Source organism: Esox lucius, chromosome 2 (assembly GCF_011004845.1).
Source record: "Esox lucius isolate fEsoLuc1 chromosome 2, fEsoLuc1.pri, whole genome shotgun sequence".
In the NCBI taxonomy this organism is placed as follows: Eukaryota; Metazoa; Chordata; class Actinopteri; order Esociformes; family Esocidae; genus Esox; species Esox lucius.
The window spans coordinates 12,990,960-13,006,124 of record NC_047570.1 but is presented as its reverse complement, the minus strand read 5'-3'; the positions used below and the strand labels follow the sequence as shown (position 1 = coordinate 13,006,124).

Sequence of the window (15,165 nt, the reverse complement as noted above, 5' to 3'; positions counted from 1 at the left end):
CTCGCCTTCATACACACCGCCCGAACACACACTCGGTCATCATTCGTGGAGCCTCACCGTAGAGGTTCTTCGCTGGAGGTGATACACATGTTGAATCCATCAAGCCCTCACATATTTACCCTCCCTTCTCTCCCCCCCCCCCCCTCCCCACAGGCTCCCAGTCGTCTGTTTACAAAGAGCCCATGATCCTGGTTGGTCCTGAAAACCTCACTCTCACCGTTCACCAGACGGCCATCTTGGAATGTGTTGCCACAGGATATCCCCGGCCCATCGTGTCATGGAGCAGGCTTGGTACGACAAAACCCTGACTCGTCTTTTTCATTCAAAGCTGTAGCCTCCAAGGGGCTTTAAACTTTCTGCCTATCACTCTGTGAGGGGGCTATAAAACCCTTATATCTTCATAGAAGGTTCCATGTTAGTCACAGATGGCTTGTCTAGTTTGCAGTCATCCCACGAAAGGCTTGAAATACATCTCCATTACACCTGATATAAAAACCATCATAGCGCTATAGCTCAAACATACTGTATATTCATGTTCCCCCACCAGAGCACACAGTCAACATACTGAGATTCAAGAGGATACTCTGTTAAATGGGAAATTGTTTTACAATAAGACAGTGGCTTTGTGTGTGAAATTGGTCATGGCCTGGTGCCTTGAGAGCCCACACGGGGACTGTTTTTTCCCAGATGGTTCAAGATGATTTGGAGTGTTGAAAGCCTATTTACCAGACATTTGTCTTGCTGACCTTGATATGAATTTAAGATGGGAAAAGCAGTGTCCATTGACTGCTACTATTAAGGAGGTATATCACCGTGATTAAGCTGCTGTCCAATGTGTTTGTATGTTTATGTGGGCACATATAATATTTAAGTGCATTCCTGTGTATTCGCAGGGTTATGTACAGTGAGGAGAACAAGTATTTGATTCACTGCCAAATTTGCAGGTTTTCCCACTTACAAAGCATGTAGAAGTCTATCATTTTTATCATAGGTACACTTCAACTGTGAGACGGAATCTAAAACAAAAATCCAGAAAATCACATTGTATGATTTTTAAATAGTTACATTTTATTGCATGACATAAGTACTTGATCACCTACCCACCAGTAATAATTCCGTCTCTCACAGACCTGTTAGTTGTTCTTTAAGAAGCCCTCCTGTTCTCCACTCATTAACTGTATTAACTGCACCTGTTTGAACTCGTTACCTGTGTAAAAGACACCTGTCCACACACTCAATCAAACAGACTCCAACCTCTCCACAATGGCCAAGACCAGAGAGCTGTGTAAGGACATCAGGGATAAAATTGTAGACCTGCACAAGGCTGGGATGGGCTACAGGACAATAGGCAAGCAGCTTGCTGAGAAGGCAACAGCTGTTGGCGCAATTATTAGAAAATGGAAGAGGTTCAAGATGACGGTCAATCTCCCTCTGTCTTTGGCTCCATGCAAGATCTCACCTCATGGGGCATCATTGATCATGAGGAAGGTGAGAGATCAGCCCAGAACTACACGGCAGGACCTGGTCAATGACCTGAAGAGAGCTGGGAGCACAGTCTCAAAGACAACCATTAGTAACACATTACGCCGTCACGGATTAAAATCCTGCAGCGCACGCGTGGTCCCCCCGCTCAAGCCAGCGAGTGTCCAGGCCCGTCTGAAGTTTGACCAATGACCATCTAGATGATCCAGAGGAGGAATGGGAGAAGGTCATGTGGTCTGATGAGACAAAAATTTTAGCTTTTTGGTCTAAACTCCACTCGCCGTGTTTGGAGGAAGAAGGAGGATGAGTACAACCCCAAGAACACCATCCCAACCGTGAAGCATGGAGGTGGAAACGACTGCACCGTATTGAGGGGAGGATGGATGGGGCCATGTATCGCAAGATCTTGGCCAACAACCTCTTTCCCTCAGTAATAGTATTGAAGATGGGTCGTAGCTGGGTCTTCCAGCATGACAACGACCCGAAACACAAAGCCAGGGCAACTAAGGAGTGGCTCCTTAAGAAGCATCTCAAGGTCCTGGAGTGGCCTAGCCAGTCTCCAGCCCTGAACCCAATATAAAATCTTTGGAGGGAGCTGAAAGTCCGTAATGCCCAGTGACAGCTCCGAAACCTGAAGGATCTGGAGAAAGTCTGTATGGAGGAGTGGGCCAAAATCCCTGCTGCAGTGTGTGCAAACCTGGTCAAGAACTACAGGAAACGCATGATCTCTGTAATTGCAAACAAAGGTTTCTGTACCAAATATTATGTTCTGCTTTTCTGATGTATCAAATACTGACATCATGCAATAAAATGCAAATTCATTACTCAAAAATCATATAATGTGATTTTCTGGATGTTTTAAATTATGTCACTCACAGTTAAATTACAGACTTCTACATGCTTTGTAAGTGGGAAAACCTGCAAAACCTGCAAAACTGTCAGTGTATCAAATACTTGTTCTCCCCACTGTGTGTGTGTGTGTGTGTGTGTGTGTATGTGGTACGGTTTGTGTGGGAAAGTTTCTACACTCAGTGGCCAGTTTTGTTGATGCACCACAGAGTATGAAATAAATACTTTTCCGGTTCTACTCCTGTCAGGTAAAAACAAGAAGAGACAGTTTCAGTGGGCAAGTGATATCCAAGACTGGATAATTGAGGATAAGAAAAATATTACCTGGTCAAACAAATCCGTGTTCCTGTTGAGCTGTGTCACAAAGCATGTCTCAGAATAACTCATGGAACATTGACAGAGAGCAGGGGGATTGCAGCCAATCTTAGTCCTTAACATCTAAACGCAATCTTCTTCTCCTAGTAGGGATGAGATTTTAAATCAGTCAATCAATCACTCAATAAAATGTATTTATAAAGCCCTTTTTACATTAGCAGTTGTCACAAAGTGCATTTACAAAACACCCAGCCTGAAACCCCAAGGAGCAAGCAACAACAATGTTGAAGGACAGTGGCTAGGAAAAACTCCCTAAGAGGGGTAGAAATTTAGGTAGAAACCTAGAGGAACATAGCTCGGCAGAGTGACCAGTTCTCTTCTGGCTGTGCCGCGTGAACTTTTTAAGAGCACAAGTTGTACTAATTAATAAATACATGTGGACTGTATCCAGAGTCTATAAAACATAATCCAGGTCAGAAGAATGACCAGATGGACAAGGACAGGGACAACCCAGTGGACACATACATTTGGAACCCCATATTAATTGCTTATAGGTGTCAAGCCTGGGCAGGATTCAGTCCCCATCACTCGATGCATTCATCTTGGCTATCAGTCAAGCTCTGCCACTACCAATTCTGCAATCTGATGTTTTTCAAAGCTGTTGGCCAATCTGATCTACTGTTCAAAATGTAAATGACGCCCCACCCCCGGCAGAGGAAAGCCATAATCAGGTTGTGGATATTGCCTTGCACAATGTTGCTGGAATTAAATGCTAACACAATGGGATTTCAGTGTATTAGATTACAGGGAAGGAGGGCCTGGGATAAGCTGCATAATGAATCTGATAGATTCACATCAGTCAGTCCTTAATGCCAGAGTTTGTTTGGTGCTTTTCATTCATCAGCACCAGTGCTCTCCGGGCTGCTCTGACACTAACTCAATTATAGCCCGACACAGAGACCGCAGTATCCATTCAGACACCAGAGAAAGAGAAAGATATCAAGTTTCTGTGGACCCGGGGGGGGGGGGGGTTCTGGCCAAAGAGGTACGAAGTAGCCATGGAGAAACTGCAAGTTGTATCCAACCCAGAGTGTACAGATCACTCAGCAGCTAGCCCGATATGCGCCGCTCTTCACTGCAGGCGCGTAATAACAGATATTACAGTTCACAGTTGTTACGCCACTGTTAGCCATTGAGTCATCTCCTTAGTTACTGGGGCTGGGAGTGGGACAGCAAAGCTGAGAGGCCTGGGGCTTGTCATTGCATTTTTAAATTTTCACTGAAATAGGTCCTACTACAGAAATCCCTTTGGCTGACAGCTGACCGGGCTGTATTGGTTGAGTTGTAAATTCACCATGTCTAAATAATGAATTTGATTTTTGCTGTGGCTATGTGAGCACAGACAGGGCTGAGGTTTGAGTTTTTCTCTTAATGCCCTTGGGCACAAGGCACTGCATTTACTAGAGTTCCATGTTCCTGGAGCTCTTCCAAACAGTCCACACGTTCCCTGTCGTGGATCTGCTCAGATGCACCAAATGGTCATGGAAGAGGGTCATGTGTGTGTGCAAGTTGCCCTGCCGTTAGAGGCCCCTGCCAGGCCATATGGCCCACTGGATGGCTGGCTGGATGGGTGGTTGGTTGGCTGAGAGGATGAGGGCCAGTCTGCTGTCTCTCCAGGACCTATGCACAGCCTTTTAACATGTCTGAAGAGGGGACCAGCAAGATGCAGATGTTACAGATATGAAGAGGGGCTGCTATACCTTGGGCTGTGCCTCTTCTTTCTGGCCCCTGGCCCCTGTGTGAAGCCATTGTAATAGGTCGAGATGGAGGAAAGGACAGGGTATTTGATAGAGGCACAGTGGAACTGATAGCCTTGTTGATCTGAGCGTTTCCGCCTTTTCCCCATTTTCAAAGCATGATGTGCCGGAGGCGGTAGAGGTTTTTGACCAAGCGGGAGATCCACGTGGGTGTTATAAATGTCACTAGCCTGTCAATGAGCTGGCTGGGGAGGGAGAAACAGACACCCACACACACTGACGCAGAACGGCGCCACTGCAACACAGTTCACGTGCGTCACAGGGCTGTGTCGGTTGGAGCTCGGCTCACGTCGCCGCAGCCCTCTCCCAGAACACTCAACGTGTTTGTCGCATTTCTTCTGAATATCGTCATTCCCACAAGACATGCTCTGTCACACTTTCAAGAAATGCTCATACTTACTGTGAAATGTGCTTTGCACCACGAAGGGGTGGACTAAAGCAGCATCTTATCCTGCTTTGGTTAGTACATTACGGCATGCTCAATCTTTCCTCTCCCTTGGTGTTTTTCTAGCCTTTTTGAGTTGATCTATATTTAAAGGGCATATGTGGAATATTCTTAGCCAACTCAGCAAATCTTCCATCTCCCGTCTCATTCTCCCCTCCACTTCCCGCTCCGCCTCCCCTCCTCAGATGGCCGGCCGATTGGTGTTGAGGGCATTCAGGTTCTGGGAACGGGGAACCTGATGATCTCAGATGTCGGAGTCCAACACTCTGGCGTCTACGTCTGTGCTGCCAACAAGCCAGGGACCCGCGTACGCAGAACCGCTCAGGGACGCCTGGTGGTCCAGGGTGAGTCTTTACTGTAAACACGTATTCATGTGTGTGTTACTTACTGTATACACGTATTCATGTGTGTGTTATTTACTGCATACACCTATTCATGTGTGTGTTACTTCCTGTATACACCTGTTCATGTGTGTGTTACTTACTGTATACACGTATTCATGTGTGTGTTACTTACTGTATACACGTATTCATGTGTGTGTTACTTCCTGTATACACCTATTCATGTGTGTGTTACTTACTGTATACACCTATTCATGTGTGTGTTACTTACTGTATACACCTATTCATGTGTGTGTTACTTACTGTATACACCTATTCATATGTGTGTGTGTGTGTGTGTTACTTACTGTATACACCTATTCATGTGTGTGTTACTTACTGTATTCACCTATTCATGTGTGTGTGTGTGTGTGTGTGTGTGTGTGTGTGTGTGTGTGTGTGTGTGTGTGTGTGTGTGTGTGTTACTTACTGTATACACCTATTCATGTGTGTGTTACTTACTGTATACACCTATTCATGTGTGTGTTACTTACTGTATACACCTATTCATGTGTGTGTTACTTACTGTATACACCTATTCATGTGTTTGTGTGTTACTTATACACATATTCATTTGTGTGTGTGTGTTACTTAATATATACACCTATTTGTTTATGTGTATGTGAATGCGTTACTTATACACCTATACATTTTTGTGTGTGTGTGTTCTTGTTTTATCATTCTTGTGAGTACCTAAATAATTTGCAAGTATAAGACCTGAGTGGAAACATGAGTGAGGTTTGGCTGAACCTCACATATGAAAAAGGTTATTGTAGGCTTACGTGTTATGGTCAGATATGGGTCGGTTTGGGTGGTAGGTGTAGGAGTTAAGCTTAGATTGGGGGTTTAATGATAATTTCTTGGGGGTGGGGGTTAAGGTTATGTGCATGTTCAATGTGTTTGTTGGGGTGTAGCTTTTCATCCATGAAATCTTGGATTATTGTCACTGAGCAGGAAGCATTCATTGTCTGCTTCACACTTTCATCGACCAAAGGGCCCTGTACTTGGCCCCAGCCAATAGCAAACTGCTCTGAGTCAATATTTAATTTAATCTTCCTGTCCGTTGTTAGACAAGACCTTGCTAGAAGGATCTGGGAGAAAGACACACCATTAATTATCTGTCAATATCTTTGGTTTCTTTATTGATCAGTGAAAACTAGAACTCGTCCTTAGCTACTGTTCAGAGTCTAAATCCGTTTTTTTGATGATGAATAATAGACTTGCTTGGACACAGACTTTTCTTTCTTCAAATGTAAACACGTTTTCCTCTTAATTTCTAGTTAATAGTTACCAGGGCTTTTTTCCCCCAAAAACCAGATAAGAGGAAGCTTTCTTTAAATGAGTAAAAAAGGCGCTGGTATTTGCTGCTGCTGTGCTGCACTCAGCACATAGCTTGTGACGCTAACCTTGTGAGGTTGTCGAACCTCACAACATAATAAACTTCATCGATTGCCATAGTTCTTTTCATGTTGAATCCATTAATATAACTGTTTCACCTTGGAAAACATTGGCTGAGTTAGCTGTCACCACTTAGTTGAACCAATTTTTTGCTAGCTATTATGTTCTGTAACTGGGATGTGAAGCGAGTTGTGCCATACAGTTATTTTTTACTTGTGGCTTAGATTTCTTAAAGTCATCAAATCTGTTTTAGGAACTGTGTGGACAAAATGAAGGTGAGGAAAACTAGAGTACAAAACAACTAATTTTATTTGTCTTTGTTTTCAAATGAGAGTATCATATTGAAAAATGCCACTGATTGCAATATGGTCTGCCCATGTTTTGTAATAATTTAGCAGTCATGCTTAGCACTTGTATGGGTTGGGGAGGAGCTGCACAGGGTCCTGTCAAACTATGCACAGTACCATTTGCCAGGTCTAAGTTAATATTAACACTCAGACCTCCCATGGCATAATGTGTAGAATTTCAGAAACATTTCAAATGTATTCTCTATACAGTGGTGTTTCTATATTTAAAAAAATGGTGGGGCACAAACCATTTCAAAATATAGGATACATAGTAGTAAAGCTACAAAACTCCCTCTTGCTACTGATGTGTTTATTTAACACATCAACAAACAGTTGATTGCTCCACAAAACACTTTTAACGACAGAGCAGCTTGCTTCTACCAGGCGTTGTAGTACCCATACTGGAGAGAGAGAGAGAAACCTTCTTGTGTAATTGCTCTCCTTCTCCCTTACACACATGTAAAATCACCACTGTCACATTTACAAACCTAAATTAGGAATGCAACCAAGCTCAGAACCAATGTGCCTACAGGGCCATACGCGAACAGCAATGAGCTCAACACCACTGAAGGCCACAACGAAGCGGAAAGACAACTTTTTAGGGATACTGGTCCATTCTATGACAACATCCTTAATAGATAAGCATGGACACAATGACACTCATCACCATCTATATCAATCGATCCAGCACCAAAATATGACCAACGCACGGACCAGCACCACAAAGGCAGGATGATAAAATATGCTTTCACTCACCAAGGCTGAGGGCTCACTTGAAGAGAAAGGTGGGATCGCGGTTCTTCCTCAGGGCAAACTTTTCGATTACTTTGGGTTTTGGCTTTCGATGGACAACATGGCCAATGCGTTGAGTTGAAGCTGTCCCAGGGTATTGCGAGTGAAGGTTTTTACCCTCTTCAAGGTGGAAAAGTTCATCTCTGGCATATTAATATTTTCACACGTACAATGTACATTGCATTGTGAGAGAGGGGCTAGCCCCACATTCACGCTTAGCCTATGGCCTACTACTGAGAACTCGAATCAGCAGAACGCAGTCTGAAGCAGCAAGACAGGGACCAATGAAAATGAACACAATGATATACAATTTAGGAAGATGCTATATTCATAGATAATATATTATAGGAAGTAATCTTCAAGAAATAAAAATAACCATATTTTGTTGCAGTTATTTCTGTTGTGCCACACATGCCTCATGGCAAAATAAATAGACATGCATGAAGGATTATTTGTGCCATATTACAAAATGTTTAATGTAAAATTTGTACTGCAGAAAACTCATTTTATGTTTTTAACTTACACAACCAGAGAAGGACTTCTTTCTGGTCTCTGCCCGGGACAATGTTAGGCCAATTCCAAGATGCAACAAAGCCTCCTTGCAATCAATCTGGCCATTCATGGTCACGGCCTCAGTGACTGTACAAACAGCATATAGGCAACTGCCACCGTCCGTCCGGCTGTTTTCATCAATGTTAGGCAAGCTGTTGCTGAAGAGAAATGATTTGCTTTTCCTGGCCAGATGGTGGACACAGCAGCCCTCTCCTCACTGCAGTATACCTAATTTTCCTCAGAGAGAGGGCAAGAGAAGACAAGGGAGTGGAAGAGAGAAACTGGAGGATAGTGAAAGAGGGGGAGCAGTATGCCTAACACACTGTACAGTACAAATTGCAGTTTGAGGGTCATATTTTGGTAAATGTTTGGTACAGCAGATAAATTAATTGTCAACCGCTACTGGAAATTATTTGGCAAAGGATGCAACACTAATCCAGGAAGGAAAAACAATGCCTGATGTGAGCACAATCTAAAATACAAAAAAAGTGCAATATGGCACAATCCTTGTATTGTGGGCACTGCCCGTTTGGTATGTTTATGAATGCGTGTACAGTTCCAACACTACGTGAGGGCGACAGAGGGTGCTGATCAGACCCACACCACAGTGTCACATCCATACTCCCCTGACCTAACATCCCCACGCCCCCCTCCAACCCTTTCCATTAGCCCTGCTCACACACAGCCTCGACAGAGCAAACACAGGAAGAGAGATTGTCAGGAGGATACAGCCATCCTAAATCCTCATCCTACAACATTTAGGTATCTAGAACAGGGTGAATCCCGGTACATTAACTGATAGGGAAACATCTAGAAATAAAGATCAGAGACAACAGACTGCAATTTCAGAGCCAGTTTGATGATCTGGAAGGAGAGATTACAAACAGAGGGATTGCTGACAGGCCAACAGGCTGACATGAGAAAGGGAGCAGCCTATCATAAAGTAGCTGCCGATTGTAGGAGGGATGTCATTGTTAATTAGAGGATCCCTCAGTGTGGTCTATTGTATTCCCACTTGGAAGTTATTAGAAAAATGAGTCATCCTTCCATGAATGGTGATATCAATGTGACAGTTACTATGGGTAGCTATGAATAATGGGTAGTGATCATTACGACAGCAGAAATTGCAAGCAGCAATATCAAGCGACAGCAGATCTCATCCAGAAAGAGCGTTGTCACACATTTTGGGGCGAAACTAAACACTGCATGATTAAGAGGTAGTAGCTGGTTGCATTACCTGCAGCTCTGTGTTAATTGGAGTCTCTGTTTTTAATTCTGAAAAAGGAGGGTAGGATGAACTATGTGAGAGGGGGTGGGGGGAAGCTTTGCCTTTAACTCTGTGTTGGTGAACAAATTCCCTGTTCCTCTTCTCCTCCTCTTCCACTCTTTCTGTGTTTTTAGATCTGCTTCTTCTCATCTGTAATCATGTTAATCTGACTCGTTGATAATAATGTTGTCACTAAATACCCCCTCAGTCTCGAGTCCTGATAATGTGATTAGACTGGATTAAGCCCAGGATAATACGCCTTTTCCCTTCCCTCTGGAAGGCTCTAAGACGTTCCAGCTTTTTCAGAGCACACTGGGATCTAAAAGTATGGGGAATGAGAAAGCCCCAGTTAGGAGTGGAACGTAGGTACTAGCTCACTGTCTGTCTCTCGGTTTCCTCAGCTCCAGCAGAATTTGTTCTGCCTCCCCAGTCCATCTCTCGGCCAGTGGGCACCACTGCCATCTTTACCTGTCAGGCGCAGGGTGACCCGGCGCCACAGCTCACCTGGCTGAAGAATGGGCAGATCCTAGAGGCCGGAGGGAATGTCAAACTCAGGAACAACAACAGGTGAGCGAACTTCCAGCCATAGAGATACGTGTGGAATGTTCTATTGAACTGTGCTTAGAACTAGAACCTGACTAATGGTGTTTGGTTTATGGTGGATACCGAGTCACTGGGGTCGAGGAGGGAAATGGCCGATATACATATTTAACATATTTAATGTACATATTTATCATATTTAATGTACATATTTAACATATTTAATGTACATATTTTACATACATATTTAATGTTCATACTTAACATATTTAATGTACATATTTAACAAAGTTATGTATGTATTTAACATATTTAATGCACATATTTAACATATATAATGTACATATTTAACACATTTTATGTACATATTTAATATAGTTATGTATGTATTTAACATATTCTATGTGCATTTTAAATATATTTATGTACATATTTAACATATTTAAAGTCATTTTCCGCATTTGGGAAAGTAATTTTTTCAGCTACCTGGACATTTTTAAACAACTCAACTTCCAGGACGAAATTCTGGACGCCTACATTGGCTGGTTGAGCTGCCTGATAAGAAATTGTTTAATGCACGTACATCAGCTACTGAATGCACGTACATCAGCTGGTATTCTCCATTAGTGGGTGAAGAGTCATATCTGTTTAGTTTTTTTTATTGTTAGTTACTGTTGCCAGTAACGTAGTAGTAGGATCATGGCTGAATATGAACCAGTCAGGCAGGGCATTTGCCCAATCAGCAAGTCACTGTACGTATGTAGGCAGGCACTTGATAATGGAACAGCTGGCAAAGATTTGTCTGCCAAGAGATACTCTGACTCTGTTTTGGATTGTAGCTATAACATGTCGCTACGAGGCTATCTATTAACAAACTGATGGACCAGCTCCCAAGGCTGCGCAGTGACTCCCGGTTTGTGAGTCAGTTAACATTCTCAGTACGAAAGACGATGAGGCAGACTTATTGTGTAAAGTAACATGATAGCCGGCTGAGTTGAGGCAGAGAGAGCCTTGCTCTAGAGCTGGGACTGGCCTAGCTCCAGGTCCACCCGCGTGGCTCTGTGTAACCGCAACGATAATGAGCCGCTAGCATCTTCGAAGCATTGCTGTTCTATTGTCCTGAGGGGTTGTCGCCATCACAGTGTCTCTCCTGAACCACTAGGCACGGAGCCAGAGAGACTGGTGGCCAGTGTCAGAACGCTTCTCGTTCAGAGCAAATTCCAATCACAGCCCAAGGCACGTGGAGGAGCTGGTAGGAGTCATCGCTCAGTACCACCTCCCATGAGTGGATGCTCGGATGCCATGTCATGCGTGTGTGTGGATGTTTTCCAGTTGAGGAATAGACAGTGGCTATAGCGGGTCATTCATACCTTGTTTGCTTTTGATTCAGCCAGACACCAGACCGTATTTGGCGTACATTTGAACACCCGTCATTTGGAACATTTATCAGACGGATCGTTTTTTTGGCTGTTAAAATTAAAACAAATAATCTGTTCTATATACATGCATATTATACATGCTCAGTTCATCCCTGTACACCAGTTTGTGTTTTGCATGAGTGAGAATCCATCTATGTGTGTTAATATTTATAAGGAAAAAGGACATTGAAGTGATTACATTTCATATGCACCAAAAAGAAATCTATAAACCGAGACAGTGAATTAAATGAAGCATGTGTCCTAGACCTCAGACACTGCTCTCCTCTACCAGTCACAGATAAAGATAGATGGCTGGGCAGGGTTGAGGAAGAGTAAATAAAAAGAGTGAGGGAGCTAATGAGCAAGAGAAAGAGGGACACTGAGGTAAATGAAGCATCTTAGACCAGCTGCGGTGGGGGAAGAGAGGTTCCTGCCATCACCCAGACCAGAGGTGTCAAAACGGTTCCACGGAGGGCCGAGTGTCTGCAGGTTATTCTCTCACCTTGTACTTGGTTCATTAATAAGGTCACTAATTGGTTAGTTTCTACCCGCACCTGGTTGTTTAGGTCTGAACTGGGAACTAAATTATAGGAAAAACCCAAAACACTCTGCCCTCCGTGGAACTGTTTTGACACCCCTGACCCAGACACTGCTCTCCTCTAGATACAGAAAATGGCTGAGCATAGGTGAAGAAGAAAGACACAAAGAGACAGTGAGAGAGAGTAGAGGGCTTAGAGGGCAGCCTTGGCATAGACCTCCACCTGAAACCTCCCTGCATCTCTCTTGTCATACAGAACCGCCTCAACACTGGGCCGGGCTGCTGGGGATTCAGCCTTACCTTCAGCTAATTGGTGTTAGCCAACTAAGAAAGGGTGCCTGCCCTGTTGTTTATGTTTTTCAGTTGTGTGGCATCCTAACTTAGTAGGACTACAGTATTTGCTGACTTTAGTGTTGCTGAGGTATGTGTTTTTGTGCGTGGCTGCTAATCTGTAATATTCAGACAGAATATCTGACATCTCTATCTAGTGCATACCGTATCATACAATACTATACATTAACATACAGTATGATATAGTTTCATAAAATCTCATACATTACCATACTGAATTATATTATTCCATACATTACCATACATAACATACATTACCATACATTATCATAAAGTACCATACAATACTATATAGTAGCATATAATACCATACATTACCAGTACGATACTTTAACGTACAGTATTATACAGAAACATACAGTGCCATGTAATGTCATGTACAGTATTATAGTGTATAACAATTTACAGAACAGTCTTTGTCAGATCTTATTTAATCAAGCAATGCAAACCCATTTGAAGCCCAGGTAGCTGTTCTGTTGTCCTCCCAGCAGATCATGCTGACTCCTTTGCTGTGACTCCCTGAGGTTAGTACATTCCATTGAACAGAGCCCAGTATCTCTATAGGCTCCAGGCACACTGAGGCGGTCGTACAGTCCTGCACCACACTGCTCCTGCTCTTGTATAGACTGTTGTATGCATACCCTCTATCTGATATCAGATGCCTCCCTCTCTATGAGCAAGATTACCTCAGAGTGTGAGATTGTAATTAGAATGTTCCCCCATCACCAGCAGAGTATGGGCATGTGTGTGTGTATACGTAAGTGTTTTCGTGTGTGTGTGTGTGTGTACTGTGAATGGAGAGGACAACATGCAAGACATAAGCACATCCACATTTCTCCCTTCTGACGTGGTCCTTCAACAGAGGGCCGACGGGAAAGAAGGGGATCGATTGAGAATTTCAGTCACGCACATGCACACATATTACCCAAGGAACACACACACACACACACAATCTAAAATGCAAATGAACTGTTGCCCTTTAGCCTCTGGCTCCTTGCAGTAGCCTACACACCGTATACAACCCACAACGTGTGTCACAGATGTGAACGCTTTGTGAGCCATGATGGTGTCACAATAAGTTCAGACTGGCAGCAAATGCAAATTCAGCAGTGGGATTATATTGTTTTCAGCTGTTGATTTGTCAGACTTCCACCACTGTTTCCTGAGGCCACTGCCGGAATGCTAATGAAATGTGAACTTATACCAGTAATTTTCCATAGACACAGTTAACGAATAATGCTTAGAAAAAGCACACACATGAACGGGAACTAGTTACAAAAACTGACAAGAGAGCACCTAAAGTTCTACAAGTATACAATCGGGAGGAGCTGTCATTTTTGGGGAGTCAAGGGAAAGTGAAATAGAGACATGGTACAATTGAATGTAATGAAGCAACGTATGCTGATTATGAGGTTGTTTTGTGTAAGACAACTCTAACAGGGGAATTATCCAGAACTCTTTCACTTCTCTCACAAGACCGATATATGCCCTGTCTCCTAATTCAGTCTGCCACTTATTTAGCTAACTAACCAAATGACTCAACAGTATATTAAGAAATACTTTGGAAATGTTTTTAATTAGCGTGTTATATGCCAGGCTTAACTGTTCCGGAGACCTATGTAAGCTTTGTAATTAAATGACGTGACATTTGAAATAAAGCAGGCAATCTGCTTTAGCTTGCATCAATCCTATTTCAAAAGTTGACTGTAGGAATTTACTTTTAGTAGCATGTATCTACAATATTCAGTAATTCTACCAAATGGCTGCTAGTTTACATTGATATGTAAATTACTGCCATACCTATAATGTTCAATAATACTACCCAGATTGCTGCAAATGTACATGACTCTTCTGCTGCTAGTGTACAGTGTTATGTATAGTGTTGCTTTATATACAAATAATTGTCTAGCCATATTTTTGCTTATATACTATTTTGCTTAACTCTCACTACGTAGGTGTCGGGTGTCATGTCACAAGTATTTAATTGTGCAGGATGCCGCTGTGTTGTTGACAAATAAACCTTGAAACTTAAAACTTAGCTACACATATTCAAACATATTGAAGACATTAAATAAATATAGCACAGTATTGACAGCGTGTGTGTGTGTGTGTGTGTGTGTGTGTGTGTGTGTGTGTGTGACCACAGGTTGACTTGGAAGGGCAGTCATTTTATGTTCTTCTTATGCAGTGCACTCGAGGGTGGGGTCACGGGTTGTTCCATAAACATAAAACACCATTATTCCAGTAATGAAAATGCCTGGCTGACCTGCATTAGAATCATGCACGGCCTCTGAATGTGCTGCTCTGGCTGTTTCACAGGTCAGGACCACCCTATTGAATGGACTGCTAATATGAATATCTCAACGGGCCTTGGCATAGTCAGGGGAATCGGAACTTTGTGGGATAATTATCAAACACAGACACATAAGGATCAGAAATGCAAAGTCACATCGTTTCTGGGTAGAATGCCAGCCTAGGTTGTAGAAATGGCCTGATTTGGGTAATAGTCCTGACAGGTGAGGATTACAGAGTGAATTGAAGGCAAGCATAATCTTCTGGTAAGCATGATGTTATTTATGGCAACTGAAACCCTTCTGTGATTTAGTGATGAGGACATTTCAGTAGGGAGATGCCGCCTACTTCCCTCTAGGAATATTCAGCTGGGCCCCTGGTG

General features: G+C 43.0%; 1 protein-coding gene across 2 annotated transcripts in view; it reads left to right on the top strand.

The window, feature by feature from the left end:
* The window catches only part of igdcc3 (immunoglobulin superfamily, DCC subclass, member 3), an 85,491-nt gene that overhangs the window by 57,547 nt on the left and 12,779 nt on the right, over positions 1-15,165 (top strand). For both annotated transcript variants that reach the window (XM_029124143.2, XM_029124145.2), the window contains exons 5-7: positions 154-291; positions 5,094-5,252; positions 10,046-10,211. In XM_029124143.2, the coding sequence (XP_028979976.2) occupies positions 154-291; positions 5,094-5,252; positions 10,046-10,211 (463 nt within the window). The remainder of the gene's footprint in view (positions 1-153; positions 292-5,093; positions 5,253-10,045; positions 10,212-15,165) is intronic.